The sequence below is a fragment of the Lithobates pipiens genome, unplaced genomic scaffold (assembly GCF_037356315.1).
Source record: "Lithobates pipiens isolate NorthernLeopardFrog02 unplaced genomic scaffold, aLitPip1_a1.2 Scaffold_1, whole genome shotgun sequence".
NCBI lineage: Eukaryota > Metazoa > Chordata > Amphibia > Anura > Ranidae > Lithobates > Lithobates pipiens.
Window position 1 is genome coordinate 82,764,541 of NW_027507685.1, and position 19,423 is coordinate 82,783,963.

The 19,423-nt window shown below is 44.7% G+C and overlaps 1 protein-coding gene across 1 annotated transcript; it reads left to right on the forward strand.

Annotated features, from left to right (window-relative positions):
- The first annotated feature begins 313 nt into the window (after window positions 1–313).
- HSPA5 (heat shock protein family A (Hsp70) member 5) lies at window positions 314–16,887 on the forward strand. The gene is given in 10 exon segments (XM_077463349.1): window positions 314–428; window positions 431–472; window positions 475–502; window positions 7,046–7,277; window positions 10,758–10,892; window positions 10,984–11,096; window positions 11,223–11,613; window positions 14,726–14,963; window positions 15,052–15,219; window positions 15,937–16,887. Coding segments are annotated over 10 exon segments (1,956 nt in total). The 5' UTR covers window positions 314–379; the 3' UTR covers window positions 16,497–16,887.
- Window positions 16,888–19,423: the final 2,536 nt, after the last annotated feature.

Genomic DNA, 19,423 nt, shown 5'->3' on the forward strand with positions numbered 1-19,423 from the left:
CAGTCACTGAAATTACGTTGTAGTCGGGGGGGGGGGGGGGGGGGGGGAGGGAACCTGTGGTTGCCTTCCTTTTCCCATGATTCATTGGATTGGAGCGGGCAAGATGTTAGCAGTGGCTCCACCCTCTTTTTGCCTACTGTAATCCAGAAGACCTTCCTTCCTGGATTTGCCACCCATTCACTTGCATTACCTGCTAATAGCGTTTTATATGCATTTGTTTATGAAATTATATTATGGTGATAAATGAGCTTGTGGTTTTTACTTGATAGTCTCTACTATAATATAATTTTTTTTTCTTCCCCCCCCCCAACAGGCCGTTGACCTCTAACATTGGATTTATATATAATTTTTCTTGTTTAAAAAAAAAAAATAACATCCCATGGTTGCAATGAAGCTTTTAGGAACTCTTTTGCTGTTATTGCTAGCACTTTTGCTGATGATGATGACAAGAAAGAAGAGGTTGGCACCGTGATTGCATTGATTTGGGAACAACTTACTCATGGTAAGTATTTCACATGCTAGAGGTGCCTAACGTTGGGTGTGGTGTGTTTTTATTTTATTTTTTCTGTAGTAATAAAATTGGTAATTTACCTTCAGTTTGCTTTACACTTTTGACCAGGGGTCTCAAACCTGGTGGCCCTCCATCTGTTGCGAAACTACAAGTCCTATGAGGCATTGCAAGGCTAATGGTTACAAGCATAACTCCCTCAGTTGGAGCATGCTGGGACTTTTAGCTCCATATAGCTGGCAGCTGTCAGTTTGAGAACCCTGCTCTTGACTGTAGCAAAACTATTGTATTAGCATTACTCCAGTTACATACAAGTGTTGTTTTTTTGTTTTTGTTTTTTTTTTTTTATATTAGTGCTTTTGAGATGAATGTTTGTGTTGCACATGACATCCAGTGTGCTTTCTTGCTTGAAATATTAATAATTGCAAGATCTGGTTGCTAGGCAATGTGCTACATGCACATGGTTGCATTTGCCCTTGCAGTGTAAAGAAGCTACATATTTCTGGTGTGCCAGATGTCGTAGCACTGCATACAGCCTCCCATAGGACCTGAATGAGTGAAGGTGGCTGTAGGCAGTTATTTGCATAAAGTAGTGGCACAGACTTAATTGTACCGACTAGGTGCATTACATCTGTGCACTGTTTTATGTTAATGGATTTTTACAGCCGCCTTGACCCAGTCAGGTCTATGCGCAGGCTGTATGTAGCTCTAGAACAGTGATGGTGAACCTTGGCACTCCAGATGTTTTGGAACTCCATTTCCCATGATGCTCATGCAGTGTAGTGGAGCATCATGGGAAATGTAGTTCCAAAACAGCTGGAGTGCCAAGGTTTGCATCACTGCTCTAGAACATCCCGCACACCAGAAATATGCAGTGGGCAGATGTGCCATTTTCTTCTCTTTGGTGAGTAGTTTGTGAATGAAGGAGTAGTGTTACTTGGACCCATGGCAGAAAATGCAGGAGTTTCTAAATCAAGAACAGATTTTCTGCCAAAGCATCTGTTTTCTAATGCACGGCATATGACATGCAAATAGGCAAATCGAATTGCTGTGGAGCCCGTAAGATCATTGAGACATTTGACATGTTCAGTGATCTAGTTGGGTGTTGTTAAGCCTCCTGCTAGTCTGTATTAGTAATCTAATTTAGACATTTTCCAATATACTGCAATGATAAGTATCAATTAACCACTAAGCCCCAAACCAATTGTCAGCCTAAGGCCTCTTTCACACTGACGTCCCGTTCAGGCCCGCCTGTCAGTTTTTCAGGCGGGAGACCTGAACGGGTGCTCCATAGAGCTCTATGGAGCGTCGGATGTCAGCGGTGACATGTCCGCTGACATCCGACCCGCTCCGATCCGAAAAGTGTAACGGAGGAAAAAGCTATTTTACCATCCGTCATCGGATCGGGTGACGACGGGCACTGCGGTCCGTCGTCATCTATCTCCCAATAGGGGAGAGCGGCGCTGTGACAGGTCCGTCCCTGCGCAGTGTGCAGAGACGGAGCTGTCACCTCCCCTGCTCAGCGGGATCGGCGGAGTGATCCCGCTGAGCAAACGGATATCCATGGGGCGGATCAGAACTGATCCGCCTCGTGAAAGGACCCTAAGGACCAGAGGTCTTTTTACAATTTTGCACTGCTTTAACTGGTAATTGCGCGGGTCATGCAATGTTGTACCCAAACTAAATTTGCGTCCTTTTCTTCCCACAAATAGAGCTTTCTTTGATGGTATTTGCTTGCCTCTGCGATTTATTTTTCGAAGACTGAAAATTTTGAAAATAAGATATATTTTCTACTTTTTGTTATAAGAAAAATCGAATGCACTAAATTTTAGTCATACATTTAGGCCAAAATGTATTCAGCCACATGTCTTTAGTAAAAAAAAGTCAATTAGCTTATATTTATTGGTTTGTGCAAAAGTTATAGCCTCTACAAACTAGAGTACATTTTCTGGAATTTACACAGCTTTTATTTGACTGCTATCTAATTTCTTGAGGTGCTAAAATGGCAGGGCAGTACACCCCCCCCCCCCCAAATGAACCCATTTTGGAAAGTAGACACCCTAAGGAAATTGCTGAGGGGCATGTTGAGCCCATTGAAATCTTTTTTTTTTTTTTTTTTTTGTTTTGTTTTGTTTGTTTTTTTGTCCCAAGTGATTGAATGACACCAAAAAAAAGTTTACAAAAAGTTGTCACTAAATGATATTGCTCACACATGCATAGTTATATGTGGAATTGCACCCCAAAATATATTTCTGCTGCTGCTTCTCCTGGAGTAGGGGGATACCACATATGTGGGACTTTTTGGGAGTCTAGCTGCGTACGCACCCCGAAAACAATCACTGCCTTCAGGATTTCTAAGGGTGCAAATTTTTGATTTCACTCCTCACTACCCATCAGTTTCGAAGGCCATAAAATGCAAAATAGCACAACCCCCCCCCCCCCCCCCCCAATGACCCCATTTTGGAAAGTAGACACCCCAAGCTATTTACTGAGAGGCATGTTTGAGTCCATGGAATATTTTATATTTTGCCACAGGTTGCAGGAATATTACAATCTTCTTCTTTTTTTTTTTTTGCACAAAGTTGTTCTTCTTCTTTTTTTTTTTTTGCACAAAGTTGTCACTAAATGATATTGCTCACACATGCTATGGGCATAAGTGAAATTACACCCCAAAATAAATTTTGCTGTTTCTCCAGAGTACAGGGATACCACATGTGGGGGACTCTTTGGGAGCCTAGCTGCGTACAGGACCCGAAAACCAAGCACCGCCTTCAGGATTTAAATATAAAACGCTACCAAAAAAACAGTTGGCGATCGCATGGATCAGGCCTGACTCTGCAAACGCTGCAGTTATGTGTTTAGTGTTTTGTAAGTGACAGTGATCGATCGATACTGCACTTGGGTGGGCTGGGCAGAAAGGGAAAACGCAGGTGCTAGTGCGATCAGCCCAGATACCTGCTAACAATGTGTTGTGTTTTTTTTTTTTTTTGGGAACCCTAAACTGCTGGGGACGCTAGTATAGATCTGATCAGATATTGATCTGTTCAGATACTATACCCCTACGGGGGGTGTATGCTTTGCGTGTGGTTGTTGGTGGTACTGGCACTAACCTAGCGCTGCCTGGGGCGACGCAGACCCTGACCCTAAAACCTAATTGATATCACCTTATTGGGTAACCCTAAAGTGGACCTTCCGCTCATTGGAATCCTCCTCCCCCCCCCCCCCCCCCCCCTCTGGCGCCACAATTGGCACCTTTCAGGGGGGAGGGGGGTGCAGGTACCTGTACAGTACAGGTATCTGCACCCACTTCCGGCATAGCTATCTGTGGAAAGGGGCGTAGATTACGCCCCTTTCCGAAAGTCCCCCGCTGCCTGCTGGGAAACACACAGATCCCAGAGGCAGCGGTACCATCCTTATTGTGCAGTGCGACTCGCGCATGCGCAGTAGGGAACCGGGAAATAAAGTCGAAAGGCTCCACTTCCTGATTCCCATACCCACGATAGCGGCGGCAGCACCCGAGAGACTATCGAGAGATCGGCTTCGGGTGCCGACATCGTGGGCGTGCTGGGCGGGTAAGTGTCCTTATTTTAAAAGTCAGCAGCTGCAGTATTTGTAGCTGCTGGCTTTAAAAAAAATAAAAAAACAAACAAAAAAAAAACGACGGAACTCCCGGCGGACTCCCGCTTTAAGTGGTTAAAAAAAATAAAATAAAATAAATAAAAATTCAGCATTTAAACGTTAAAGTGTGTCTATCTGGCCTAGGTGATTCGCAAGGGTTCCTGAGTTAGCAGTGCCATGACTCCTTGCAAATCGCCTACTGCAAAATCTCGCATATGCAGGGAGAGAGGCGCTGTCAGAATTCATTGGTGATGTCAGGGGTGGGCTTCTCCTGAGTATGGGGATACCACATGGGAGACTTGCCAAGATAGCATGACCCCATTTTGGAAAGTGCACACCCTAAGCTTTTTTTTTATTTATTTATTTATTTATTTTTTTTCTCCAAAAATAAATGAGATCTGCAAAATATTCACCATGCCTCTTGGCAAATACCTTGGGGTGTCTACTTTCCATAATGGGGTCATTCGTGGGGGTTTTGTGCTATGTTGACATTTCAGGGCCTCTGGAACTGATGGGTAGTGAGGAAGGGAAATCACCATGTTGCACCCTTAGAAAGCATGAAGGCAATGATTGGTTTTTGGTGTTCTGTACATGGCTAGGCTTTACATGGCTAGGCTTTACATGGCTAGGCTTTACATGGCTAGGCTTTACATGGCTAGGCTTTACATGTGCTGAGTGGTGTGTGTGTGTGTGTGTGTGTGTGTGTGTCTGGGCTCTCACCTGGGGGTTTAGCTGTGCTGGGTGCCTGGGTCCTGCAGCTTAGTCCCGCTGGGTGCCTGTGTAGTCTACCCCTGTGTTGGTGCAGCGCTATGTCTGCCACGTGTTCTCTCTAGTCCCTCATAGCGCTGTTCGTGGCCATTTTAAGTATGGGCAAGGGTCAGACTGGCTTCTGGTGGCCATTTTCCTTGTGATTCCCTATTGAGAACACAGGCAGCCATTTTCTTGTAGCTGGACTGTACGCCCAGGAAAGCCTTCTAAAAAAAAGTGGTCGGCTCCTCCAGTCGTGGACCCCCCAGTATCCAGGTTAAACAAAGTAACCATGATCCCGGTTGAGGGGACTCCTGCATTCAAGGATCCCACGGATAGGAAGGCCGAGGCGGTTGCTCGTTCCTTGTTTACGGTTGTGGGGTCAGCCGTGCGACCTGTACTGGTGTTGCAGACACTGACTGAGTGGGCAAAACGTTTGCACTGCGAATTTGGAGAGCAACAGGCCTCTCCTGTCTGTGTGGAACTAGCAGACCAACTAGTGCAAGGCCTTACGTACGTCTGTGATACTCTCCCTCTGTTACCCAGGGCTTCAGTGTCAGCTGTGGTGCTGAGGCGCCTGATTTGGTTGAAATGCTGACCAGGCATCCAAGAAAGGCCTGGCGGATCTTCCCTTCCTTGGCAACCGGCTCTTTGGAACCACAGGCCAGAAAGGCTAAGGAGCCACGCCGCAAGCAAGGGCCCTCCTTTTTTTTTTTTTTTTTTTTTTTTTTTTTTCTCCTCTCTCACCGTAAAATCCCCTTTTCTCTGTAATTCACCAACCGACACAGCACCCGCCTTTTTTTTTTTTTTCCTCTTTACGTTATACTGCTTGTTGACGTACTGAGTTCTGCTAGAGCAGGCTGTTGGGTTGTAGCCTAGGGACCGCCCATTTACCCACCCGTGCTGTTCTGCCAACGTATATCGGCGGTTGGCAAGTGGTTAAAGGATAAGTTCAGCTTTTCGAACGTTTTACATGTTTCATCCATAAAGGGGAAAGGGAGATCGCTCCTGCCATACAATCCAAAATGTGATAACATAAGGACCAGTTGCCTCATAAATAAGAGGGTATAAAGCAAGGGTAGGTAACCCCTGGCACTGGTGGCACACGAAGCCTCTTTGCTGGCACTCAACTCCCTCCCCATCAGCAGAGCAGCGCAGGGAAGTGTCGGCGAGACACTGTTTTCAAAATACTGCACTGAGGGGTAGGCACTGTGCCCCCACACTGTAAAAGATGAGAAACATTGGTTCTCTAACCTTGCTGTAGCTGCGATCGTCAGCTTTTGTAATTGGGAAGAGATTGGGTGCAGTTCTGCTAGGGGAGGGGGTGCGGTCCCTGTTTCCAGGCAGGAGGACTGTCATTGGCCACTGCTAAAGCCAATCGCAGTCCTGCTAGCCCCATCATCCATATGGAGAAAGATGACTGGCTTGCTTACCACTACCAATCTTAGAAGGGATTTCACTGCGATTTTGAGAGAACCACAATCGGGTGACAATTTGTGGAACCTTTTGCGTCCCTTACCACTGAACCCCTGCACTCCACGTCCGCCCTCCCCCCCCCTTTTCTCCCCCCCCCCCCCTTTTTTTTTTTTTTTTTTTTGCCACAGCAAGTATTCAGCACAATGAAAATCACACTTAAAGCGGAGCTCCACTCTAAAGTGGAGCGTCCGCTCACTCGTTGGATCAGCAGGATGAGTGTGCCAGGACAGGTAGATGTCTCATCTCTGCTTCCTTTCACTGCTCAGCATATCCTAGATGCGAAGAGGGTACAGCGGTGGAGCAGATGAGCATGAGGGTTCAGCGGTGGGACAGAAAAGCAGGGGGGGGGATTAGTCTTGTGCCAAGTGGTGGGAAAGATGAGGGGGGGGGGGGTGAGGTACATTGTAGTTTATAGCATTTACTTTATAAAACTTTGTGATTGAGGGTGTGAAAGGGGGGGGAAAAAAAATCAGCAAGCTCAATTTCTCAAACGTTTTTCACTGTGCTCAAAAGTTTGCGTTCGCTTTTGCGCCTCCAAAAAAAATAAAAAATCGAATACCATTTCCTGGCAAGCATGCGCTTGCCATGCATTAAAAGTTTTATATCTGATGTTAGGTCTGTTTTTAAAAACGTGAGACTGCACGAAATTTAAAGCCTCTATAAGGACATCTTTTCATCCTTTTTGTTTTTTCGCAGTGTTGGTGTATTCAAGAATGGACGTGTTGAGATTATTGCCAATGATCAGGGTAACCGAATCACACCCTCTTATGTAGCTTTTACTCCAGAAGGTGAACGTTTGATTGGAGATGCTGCCAAGAATCAGTTGACTTCCAATCCTGAAAATACAGTGTTTGATGCCAAGCGTCTGATTGGTCGCATTTGGAATGACCCATCTGTACAACAGGATGTCAAGTATCTGCCTTTTAAGGTAAGTAGCCAATATGCAGTATGTGACTAATTTTACTGAATAAGCTTTGTGTGAGCTTGTTCACTTAACTGGTTGCTGTCCTCCCACTGTCAAATGATGGGACAGTGCGGCGCTCATTCTGGGATGACATATGACTGTGTCCCAGAAAGACCGCGCCGTGTTGCTAGGACATGGCGTGACCCCCATCCTCTGTGAAGAGCCACGTCTGCGGCTCTTTAACCATGTGATCGGCTGTGTCCAATCACAGCCAGTCACATGTAAACAAGGAAGTGCCGGTAATCGATGCTCCTGGCCTCACACTGACAGTGTGTGGCAAGGAGAGCCGATCAGCGCATCTCCACACAGTGGGACATGTAGGAATGTAATCAGGGCATTGATCATCAGTGCCCTGATTACAGTATATTAAAACTGTGTAACCATACAGTACCCACCAGTGGCAGCAATCGGTGCCCATTAGCGATGCCAGTCAGTGCTGGCAATCGGTGCCGCCCATAAGTGCGGCGTATTCGTGCCGCCTCATCAGCGTTCCTCTTATTCCCAAAACCAGCTTCCCCCCTCTCCTGCGCCCTCTGGAACGCTCGCTCTGTCTGCAACAAACTCACGGCTGTTCATGACCTCTTTGTCACTAATTCCTTTAATCTACTTGCTCTCACTGAAACCTGACTCCACAAATCTGATACCCCTTCTCCTGCTTCCCTCTCCCAGGGTGGCCTTCACTGGACTCACTCCCCTAGGCCTAATGGGCTCAAGGGAGGTGGAGTGGGACTCCTATCCCCCAATGCACCTTCCAGGTTATTCACTCGTCTATTCTCTCCTACTTCCCTAAGAATTGTTGTGATCTACCGGCCCCCTGGACCATTATCAACTTTCCTTGATGAGTTCTCTGCCTGGCTACCCTACTTTCTGTCTTCAAAAATTCCCACAATCCTTCTTGGTGATTTCAACATCCCTGCTAATACAAACACTCCTGCTACTTCTAAACTTCTTAGTCTAACCTCTTCATTTGACCTGAAGCAATGGGTACAGGCTTCTACTCATTCTGATGGCAACACCCTTGACCTTGTATTCTCCTACCTTTACACTCCATGCAACTTCTCAAATAATCCTTCTCCTCTTTCCAACCATCACCTTATCTGTCTCTCTGTCTCTGTCTGGAAATTGAAAACGGGGAAATGGCAGTACTAGAAATGGGGGCTAATAGTTTTCCAGAGTGTGATATTGTCTGATGCAAAGGCCAGGTTGGGAGGGACAGTCGAGACAATGGAAGCTGGTGTTTTTCCTAATTCCTCTTTTGGTGCACACCCAACTTCTTTTTTTAATTTTTTTTATTTTTTTTGTCTTCCGGATTCTGATGGTGGAATGTGGTCTGGAAAATAGAATTTTTTTATTTATTTATTTATTTTTTTTTTTTTTTTAATGTACCAAAAAAGATTTTCTTGTTTAAAAATAGGGCTGCCACATCTGGTCATTTAAATCCACCCCCCCCCCCCCCCATGAATTTATTATACTTGCTGATACAGGAAGGCTTGCGAATAGGACTGCGTCTTCTGTGAAGCTCCACCGAGTTGTGGATGGTGGACATCATGTACACTTCTTTCCTATCCCTCCACTTCACAGCCAACACTTCCTCAAGCTTGCCGATTTTTTTTTTTTTTTTTTTTTTTTTTTTTTTTTTTTTTTGTTTAGTTTGGGTGATTTTCGGGGGTGGGGGGAACTGTCACTAAAATGCAGGAAGTGCATTATAAGTTTGTCTCGGGACCTGGACGTGGCTGACCCTGTGGTAGAAGGCAGCCACAATGGGTCTGCCAAGCCTTCTGGAAGCTGGGTTTGGGCACTAATTCTTTGGCATGCACTGGGCCTTTCCTCCTGGGGTCTAGCAGTGCTTATACCGGGCCTCTCCTCCTGGGGTCTACCGCTGTTGGCACTGCTGGTAGTTGCCTGGTGCTCAGACCGTCTTTTATGACGGACTGCTTCCTCATCCAATTCAGATCCTGATGTGCTGCCTTCAGGGGTCTCCTATTCGGAACCAGAATTGAGTGGTTAGAGCTCCCCGTTGCTCTCATCGGTCAGGTTGAGTATTAGGTATGCCTCTTCTGGGGTGTACACCTTTCTGGACATAATTGCTGTAGGTACTTTGGTGGTACTCTGGTGGCAGGTGGTTGAGGTGGCAGGTACTCTGGGGGCAGGTATTCCTGGTGACAGGTACTCTTTATTTAGGGGGGCAATCTGGGCACAGTAAGACAAATACTGGGGTACAGTAGTGGTAACTCACTGTTAGCTGATCTCCTTCTCACACTGGATCGGTGTGTGAAGAGGGGAACCCAGCAACAGGAGTTGCATACAACTTTTTGTTTACATTTAGTGACAGGCTGTCATTGGGCACAACCAGTCACTAAATAGCCAATTTCATTGGCTTTTTACACTGATTGGGGCTGGGCTGTAGCTAGGGAAAAAGCTTCAGCCAGCCTCAGCCCCGATTACTAATCTCCTCCCTGGGAGCGTGCACGTGTGCCGTGTAGCGCCGGCTTGTGACAGATCAGTCAGTAAAGCTGCTCCACCACTCGCCGCTTCAATACCCCCATCGGGGGAACGGCTGTGTCCCTAGGGACACACCGGAACACTGATCACCACTCTGTGGGCCCGCAGTAGCGGCAGAAAGCCGAGGACGTCATATGATGGCCACCCAAGATGGGAGATCCCATCTGTGGCCGTCATTTGACTATGGCTGGGTATTGAAGTGGTTAAATGCCACCAAAAGAAAGCTCTATTTGTGTGAAGAAAATGATAAAAAAATTGGTTTGGGTACAGTGTAGCAGTGTGTAACAGCGCTGAAAATGGCTTGGGCAGGAAGGGGTGTGTAAGTGCCTGGTAGACAAGTGGTTAAAGTGAATATGTACTTTGCCAAGTGAATTTGCAGTTAGCTTAAATGGGTTGTTAAGGCAGTGTACACAAGCCCTGCCAGCCCCTCTGCTAGGATAACCTGTAGTGTATGTGTTTTTAAAAGAGTATCTTCTAAATACACTATTTTATTTTTTTATTACTGCCCGTCGCTCTCCCTCCCTCAGCTGTATGTACACACAATTCCTTTCCTAGGGTGATGCCGGTCACTATCTGCACTGTATTTAGAAACGAGCAGTATTGCTTCCCTTGGCTACTTTACTGATTACAAGCACACCCCATCTGTTAAACGGAGGTCACTTACAGAAGATGGCTGGAAATCATCAAGGTTGTTTTTACATTTTCAGTAATTACAAGCATGCTGGGTTTATAGCATGGAATATTCTAGTTGCAGAAAACTTACTTGGCCTGGACTAGTGCCGTCGCCATGTCTAAGGACTGGTAAACTTAAAATGCACATCGGTTTGGGTATTCTTTTTTAAACTGTATTTTACACAGCATCTCAAATTGTTATGCAGATAGTTATCACAGCTTGGAGCCTCTGCAGAATTTTATTTTCTTATTTCTGATGTTTTTCACTAGGTTGTTGACAAGAAAACCAAACCTTATATAGAAGTCGATGTTGGTGACCAGAGAAAGACCTTTGCTCCAGAAGAAATCTCTGCTATGGTTCTCACTAAGATGAAGGAGACTGCTGAGGCGTATCTTGGCAAAAAGGTATGTACATTTTTGTAGAGAACCCCCCCCCCCCCCCCAACCAGAAGTGTATATGGTGCTGACCCTTTTTTTTACTTCCATTTTGTCTTAGGTTACACATGCTGTTGTCACTGTACCTGCTTACTTTAATGATGCCCAGCGTCAAGCCACAAAGGATGCTGGAACTATTGCAGGGCTTAATGTGATGCGGATTATCAATGAGCCGTAAGTGTCGCGTGGGTTGTGTTTGTGGGGGGGGTTTGTCGTCCCCCCCCCCCCCCCTTTTTTTTTTTTTTTTTTTTTTTTTTGTTTTTTTTTTTTTTTTTTTTTTTTTCTTTTTGTGAATTCCAGAACTGCTGCTGCTATTGCTTATGGTCTAGATAAAAAGGAAGGTGAGAAGAACATTCTTGTCTTTGATCTGGGTGGTGGTACCTTTGATGTGTCCTTGCTTACAATAGACAATGGAGTCTTTGAAGTGGTGGCTACCAATGGGGACACTCATCTGGGAGGCGAAGACTTTGACCAACGTGTAATGGAACACTTCATCAAGCTTTACAAAAAGAAAACTGGCAAGGATGTGCGCAGAGACAACAGGGCTGTCCAAAAGCTTCGTCGTGAAGTTGAAAAAGCCAAGAGAGCCTTGTCATCTCAACATCAAGTTAAGATTGAGATAGAATCCTTCTTTGAAGGAGAAGACTTCTCTGAAACTCTTACCCGTGCTAAGTTTGAGGAGCTTAATATGGTAAGCATTTGTAGCCAAACTGCAGTGCTATTTTTGAGCGGTTTGCGGAAGATGGTAGGAATGATATAGCTAGGCTGTCAGTGCCATACAATGCCCTCTGCTGTTCCAGTTAGTAACCAGGAGGTGACAGACTTGCTGTCAACAGCTGTGCACTTGGCATAACGGTAAGCTCCCACCTCCTATAACGCCTATCAAAAAAAATGATCTATCTCTCTTCCTCCAAGTCTGGCTGCAGGCATTTTAACTGGGCAGCGGAAGCTGCTGCCTTTTCAGTTCCTGGATAAACACGCGCAGCTCTCAATGGGGCCCCGCTTCCTGCCAAACTCTCACAAGAGAGCTGTGCAAGGGCGGCACCGTGGTGTAGTGGTTAGCACTCTCACCTAGCAGTAAAAAGGGTCGCTGGTTTGAATCCCAACCGCGACACTACCTACCTGGAGTTTGCATGTTCTCTCTGTGCCTGCGTGGGTTTCCTCCCACACTCCAAAGACATGCAGGTAGGTTAATTGGCTTCTGTCCCAAATTGGCCCTAGTATATGAATGGGGACCTTGGCTTGTGGGCTCCTTGAGGGTAGGGACAAATGTGAGTGTGCAATGTACAGGGATAGGGACAATTGTAGACACACACTCAGGTTGAACTGGATGGACTGGTGTCTTTTTTTTTCAACCTTACTAACTATGTCATAAGCCTAGGCCTTTTTACCAAACAAGAAACAGGAAGAGGGCTGTATAACATTTACTAGCTGAAAAGTTCTACTATCCAGAGTTAAAACAAGAGCAGAAGATTTAATTGATGGAAAGATATGACTGAAGTTCCGCTTTAACAAGCATTGTCTTTGGTGTGTGTAGCTATTTGGACCCCAAGCATTTTCCTTTTTTCACTGCAGGATGGTAACTAAAGGACAGAGATGCCTGAAGTTGCTAATTTACTGGTTATAAGTGTATATTCACTGGGCTGTGTAACCCCCTTTGTAATAGTTGTATCTATAATATATCATCTGTTGTTTGGACATCTACTAATCTCAATCTACACATCCTCCCTGGGTCAGCTGATGGCTTCCACTACCATTTTTATGCCAATGACGCCCAAATCTATCACTCTACCCCTCAGCTCACCCCATCGGTATCCTCACACATCAGCCTGGATGTCACACCACTTCCTAAAATTGTATCTAAAACCAAGCTCATAATTCCTCCCCCACATGCCTCTTCCCCTGACTTCTCTGTCAAGATCAATGGCAAAACTATCTGTGCCCACATCGGAACCCTGTCCAAATCATGCCTCCTTGGCCTCCGCAACATCTCTAGAATATGCCCTTTTTAACCAATGACTCCACAAAGCTTCTAATTCACTCCCTGGTCATAGTTGCATAGTAAGGTTGAATAGACACCAGTTCAACCTGAGTGAGTTTCTACACTTGTCCCTATCCCTGTACATTGCACACTCACATCGGTCCCTACCCTTAAGGAGTCCAAAATCCAAGGTCCCCATTCATATACTAGGGCCAATTTTGGACAGCAGCCAATTAACCTACCTGCATGTCTTTGGAGTGTGGGAGGAAACCAGAGTAACCGGAAGAAACCCACACAGGCACAAGGAGGACATGCAAACTCCAGGCAGGTAGTGTCGTGGTTGGGATTCGAACCAGCGACCCTTTTTACTGCTAGGTGAGAGTGCTACCCACTACACCACTGTCATCTCTCGCCTCGACTAATGCAACACATCTCATTGGACTATTTTTACATGCACTATCCCCACTTCAGTCCATAATGAATGCTGCTGCAAGACTCCTCCACCTTGCCAATTGTTCAGTGCCCTCCACCCCTCTCTGCCAATCCCTGCACTGGCTTCCACTCATTGAGCAAATAAAATTCAAAGTACTAACAATTTACAAAGCCATCCATTACTCCCCCACCTACATCACTAACCTAGTCTCAAAATACCTACCAAGCTGCTCTTGGGTCTTCCCAAGACCTCTAGCTTCCTGGTCACCTTCCATGGCCGCCTACAGGACTTCTGCAGAGCTACTCCCATCCTTTGGAATGCTCTAGCCCAATCTGTCTGACTGTTCCCTAATCCAGGGGTCTCCAACCCCCGGTCCGCGGCCCACTGCCGGGCCATAGCCTGTTTGCAGCTGGGCCACGAAGGCTGCACTTTCAGAGGTTCGGCAGAGGCAGGCAAGCAGAGAGATGACATCACCTCTTGCGACCCACACAGTTCCACGCACATAGCCAGCCATGAACACAACACTGTCTGAGGTGTTGTGTGAGAGCAGAGAGATGTCATCTCTCACCACCCACCCCACCACTGTCCAGTCCTCACAGCCGGCACTAACACTACACTGAGGTATGGCAGACAAGAGACCTGCATCGCTGCATGTTCCGTCCCCATCTGGCAAGTGACAAGCTGCATCTGGTGGTAGGCAATCGTGGCAAGTGACACACTCGGGGTTCCCACTGATTCTGCATTATGGGGAATTTAACTATTTCTTTTATTACAATGTAATAATGAAAATGATGCATTTCAATCATCATGACACCATATCAACCATGGTGTTGTGGTGATTGAAGCGCCAACACCAGCAATTTCCCCAAGAAATCGCCTGTGAGAACGCATGCCCCCCGGGTCTGAGCATAATTTTCTTCCACACAGCCAGTCCCTGGTGTCAAAAAGGTTGGGGACCACTGTCCTAATCTATCCATCTTTAGATGATCCATGAAAACCTTTCTCTTTAAAGAAGCTTAAGCTAATACACACACACACACACACACACACACACACTGTTTAACTTTCTCCATCAGCTCATCCCCCACAGCTATTGCTTTATTTATTTTCCAATTGACCCTCCCTCCTAGATTGTAAGCTCTAACGAGCAGGGCCCTCTGATTCTTGTAACAGATTGTAATGTCATGCCTTCATTGTGTTAAACACTGCGAAAACTGTTGGAATAACAATACATTTGGATGGTCATTTTGGGACCCATCTTGTTTGCATAGGTTGAAAAAAGACAAGCTCATCTAGTACTTTGATAACCGACTTGCTAACGCTCTCCACCCTCTGTGTATGTATACATTTTGTAATTTGCAACTTGTCATTTTTAATTTTTCTGTTTAGGACCTCTTTCGTTCGACCTTGAAACCAGTACAAAAAGTGCTTGAAGATGCTGACCTGAAGAAATCTGATATAGATGAAATTGTTTTGGTTGGAGGTTCTACACGTATTCCTAAAATTCAGCAGCTAGTTAAAGAATTCTTCAATGGCAAAGAACCATCTCGTGGCATTAATCCTGATGAGGCTGTAGCTTATGGTGCTGCTGTTCAGGCTGGTGTACTCTCTGGAGACCAGGACACTGGTATGTAAATACTGTGTGTGTGTGTGTGTGTGTGTGTGTGTGTGTTTAAAAAAATTATTTATTTTTATTTTTTATCTGCTGGTTTCAGGTGATTTGGTTCTTCTTGATGTGTGCCCTCTTACACTCGGTATTGAAACTGTTGGTGGTGTCATGACGAAGCTCATCCCTAGGAACACTGTTGTGCCTACAAAAAAGTCACAGATTTTCTCCACAGCCTCTGATAACCAACCTACTGTCACAATTAAGGTTTATGAAGGTAACAAAGTTAAAAAATTTGAAAATGTTTAGGTTCCATAAATACTACTTGTATGCTTTTCCTGTATGGTTCTCAAGTTGGTGACATATAATCCTCCATAACTTTATTTGATAAGGCCACATGGTGCTTTCCTTTGCTGCTAGGGCATTTAAATGAAAGGGGTCTAACTGTTTCTGTGTTGTGGGTGGTAAGGCTGCTAGCTTAACCTTGAGTTAAGCATCCAAAGTATAATCTGAGAATCTTCCTTGGTAAATTCCCAAACAATGGGTTATGGTTTGCATTTGAACTCAAATTGCATAACTTAAAAAAAAAAATAAAATGCTTGGTTACGTCCAGTGAGGTCTATGCCACCTCGTGGACTTTTCTCTTTATTTACAATGTGTTTCTGCTGTGAACCACTTTTAAAGCTGACACTATGTGTGTGATGGCTGCACTGCTCTCGTTTGCTGTCCATTCACAGAATCATTTTGTATATCATGCATGTGTTAACACTATAAAAGCCTTCTGTGATTGGGCAAAAGTAAGGACAGACAGAGCAGCTGCAAGTGACTCTTGCAGCCACAGGATAAGAGACCTGAGGGTCCAGCGCTGAAGTATAGTGATTATTGTACTAGCGTCACTCAGTAAAAATATGAATGGTAGACCGTTCAGGTAGTGGCTATTATTATTATTATTATTATTATTATTATTATTATTATTATTCTTTTCTTGTTCTAGGTGAACGTCCGCTGACCAAGGATAACCATCTTCTCGGCACTTTTGACCTTACTGGTATTCCTCCTGCTCCCCGTGGTGTTCCTCAGATCGAAGTTACATTTGAGATTGATGTTAATGGAATATTACGGGTTACAGCAGAGGACAAAGGTACTGGCAACAAAAACAAGATTACTATTACCAATGATCAGAATCGACTAACACCAGAAGAAATTGAAAGAATGGTCACTGATGCAGAGAAGTTCGCTGAAGATGACAAGAAACTGAAAGAGCGGATTGATGCACGCAATGAGCTTGAAAGTTACACTTATTCATTGAAAAATCAAATGGGGGACAAAGAGAAGCTTGGTGGAAAGTTGTCATCTGAAGACAAGGAAACCATTGAAAAGGCAGTAGAAGAAAAGATTGAATGGTTGGAGAGCCATCAAGAAGCAGACATAGAAGATTTCAAGACTAAAAAGAAGGAGTTGGAGGATATTGTTCAACCAATTGTTGGTAAATTATATGGTGGGGCAGGTGGACCTCCTCCTGAAGGAGATGACCATGAGAAGGATGAATTATAGGCCTTTTGGCTAGTGTAAATACTGGACTCAGGAACTTTTTTTTTTTTTTTTTTTTTTTTTTTTGTGAGAGAATATTTGAACATTTAGATACTCAAATTTTCATGTGGATTCTTCGCTTCATTGGAGGCAAATGCTAAGCTGTTAGAGATGTTTACTGCTTTTCGTTAGCAGTTGTTCATCCAGATCACAATTTTTTTTTTTTTTTTTTTTTTTTTTTGTTTGGTGACTTCCCAGGGGAAGGGTGGGGTCTGGTATTTGGGAGGGTAGGGTATAAAGAGGTTTAAAAGGTTTCTCAAATGTTTTATTTATTTGAAATATTTTGGTCGTGCGTTCTACGTAGAAATTTTTCTACCCTTCAATGACCACAATAAATGTTTGATAATTAAAACTACTACTGTTTGTATGTAAATATTCTTCACACTCTGGGACCTGTAATGGAATACTAGTGAAGTGGTGCTGTCAAAAATGGCACTGAGCCTAGCTCGTTTGCTTAATTTGGTAGTAGAAATCCTTTACCCCCCCCCCCACACCCCACATCATTGCATATTGGCTGCACTGTGGCAACATGCAAAAACTCCATTCCTTCTTAAAGGCAGCCTAATGCACGAGTGTGCTGCATATTAAAGTACATTTTTCCCAAGGGATGGTCACATGAGGCTCCACCTCCTACAGGAAACGCAAGCACAGATATATTTTTAAAAAGCCCTCCAGAGGCTGCCCCTGCAAATACCTGCACAGAGAAAAGAACTCACCCCAACGCCCCCCCCCCCCCCCCCCCCAGTTTTTTACTTTTGCAGTGTATTTGGGGCAAATGTCCTTGAATAACTTCTCTCTGCCCCATCTGTGGTTGGACTAGGTGATTCTACTGCAGGCCTTTCGAGGGGCGGAACAGGCCTGGAAAGAGGGTCAGTGGACTCAAGGACTTTTCCTCTGGTCGCTGCCTTAATCAATATTTTATTTTTTAATTTTTTTTTTATTTTTATTTTTTTTTCTGCTCTGTGGACATTTAATGCTAAGCCTAATACACATGCACTAACAATGTGAATCCAACCAAATTGACAATTCAAGCCCCTCCTTCCGCCTCCATTACTGTGATAACTGTTAAGGGGTTATGGGTGTGTATGCATTGGGGGACTGATGCACTGGAGGAAAAGAGATCGTGTTTCAGCTTGGCTCCTATTGCTCCCCGACAGATCAGCAGTTTGCCTTGTTACATAGGCACACTGCTGCTCCATCTCTTCGCCGCAGCCTCCATACCTGCAGACTGATTCCTGCTGTGTCCAGTCACAGCTGGAGTGGCGCTCAGGCTTCCCATTAAACCACATGCACAGAATTGCGTACTAGTACATGATTTTGCAAGGGGGGGGGGGTGTGGGGGGGAATTAGGATGCAAGGTGATAAAAAAAAAAAAAAGGGGTTTACAACCCCTTTAAATTCCATTAAGTTTTGTACTCTAGGGAACGTTTCACTCCTATTGGTTTGGCCTGCTCCCATTATTTTTTTTTTCTCTTCAAAGCCGAAGTTTAATATTTTGCCCTATGGGACTATTATCAAGGCCTCATGTATCCTCACAGATCTACTGGGATTCTCTAAAAGCTTATATGAGGATTATTGATCGCTCAGATTTCAAGGATCAAAAAAATCTAGGGCTTGGAACAGTCAGTGACTGAAGATGTTTTAAAGGCCAACTTCAATATATAGCGAATAATATTTATAGAAATGCCAAAAACGATGTATGCTGATATCTCTCGTAGAAAAGGCAGAACATAAACGATTCTTCCTCAAGCAACCGTACTTTGAGGATGGGGAGGAAAACACGGGGCCATCTTTTGGTAATAGTAAAATCTCAGAAACCAATGGCACAAGTAGTAGAACTACAAGTTTCTTTAACTGAAATTGTACGAACCACATTGGAAAATTCCTTAGCAGCTGCATGGCTCTGCAAGGCTTCTCTCTGTGTCCTGTGTCCGTACTCAGCCTGGTGGATCCTCCCCCCTCTCCAGCAAGCAGAGGCACAGACACACAGGCAGCACCACTGGCAGCAGGTCAGTGTGTGATTTAGATTCCCCCCCCCCACCTTGCTGCAACTATATAGATAAATAGAATTTGACACCACAGTGCAGCACATTATATTTATACTTTATTTTTGGTGGGTAACGTTGGGTGTTTGCACCAGCTGAATGTATTCAATCGTGTTTAGGTGGCAGGGCATTAAACTGGGGGGGGGGGGGTGTGTGTGTGTGTGTCCCCCCTCCTCATCTTCACCCTTGTCTCACCCACCTCCCAAACCATTACCTATGGAAGAGTAGGTAATTGGTATTGGCGAGTATCTGTGTGTTCTGATAGTAAAGTATCCTATAAGGAGGTTGCACTGCATGCAATTCTTCCTTAATTCTGAATTATAGGCTGATAGGGAGAAGTTGTGTATTTGAAGAAGAGGATGAGGGAGAGGGGGGATGCATGACTGAGTAATTGTCATTCAAAGTGTGAGTGCTGAAAATTTGGTCTGGGCAGGAAGGGAGTGTAAGAGCCCTGTATTGAGGTGGTTAATACAGCATTGTAAAGTGGTTATCTTCCACCTTCTATGAATGAAGCAATTATAATTTTGTTAAAACCAGATAAAAATTCAAATAATCCTGAATCATACCGTCCAGTATCACTACTTCGGATGTGAAGTTATTGGCAAGTGTTGGCCATTAGAAAGTAATATCCACGTGCATATACAGTAGATCAATCTGGTTTTATTCCAAATCGAGCTATTGCAGTGTATATAAGACGTCCATTTCTTAACCTGCAGGTCCTGTCTGAAAATCAGGATAATAGAGCTATACTGTCGCTTGATGCGGCTTAGGTTTTCAATACTATAGAATGGCACAATTTATGGCATTGTTTAGAAAAATTTTGGTTTTGCATCCCAGTTTATAAGT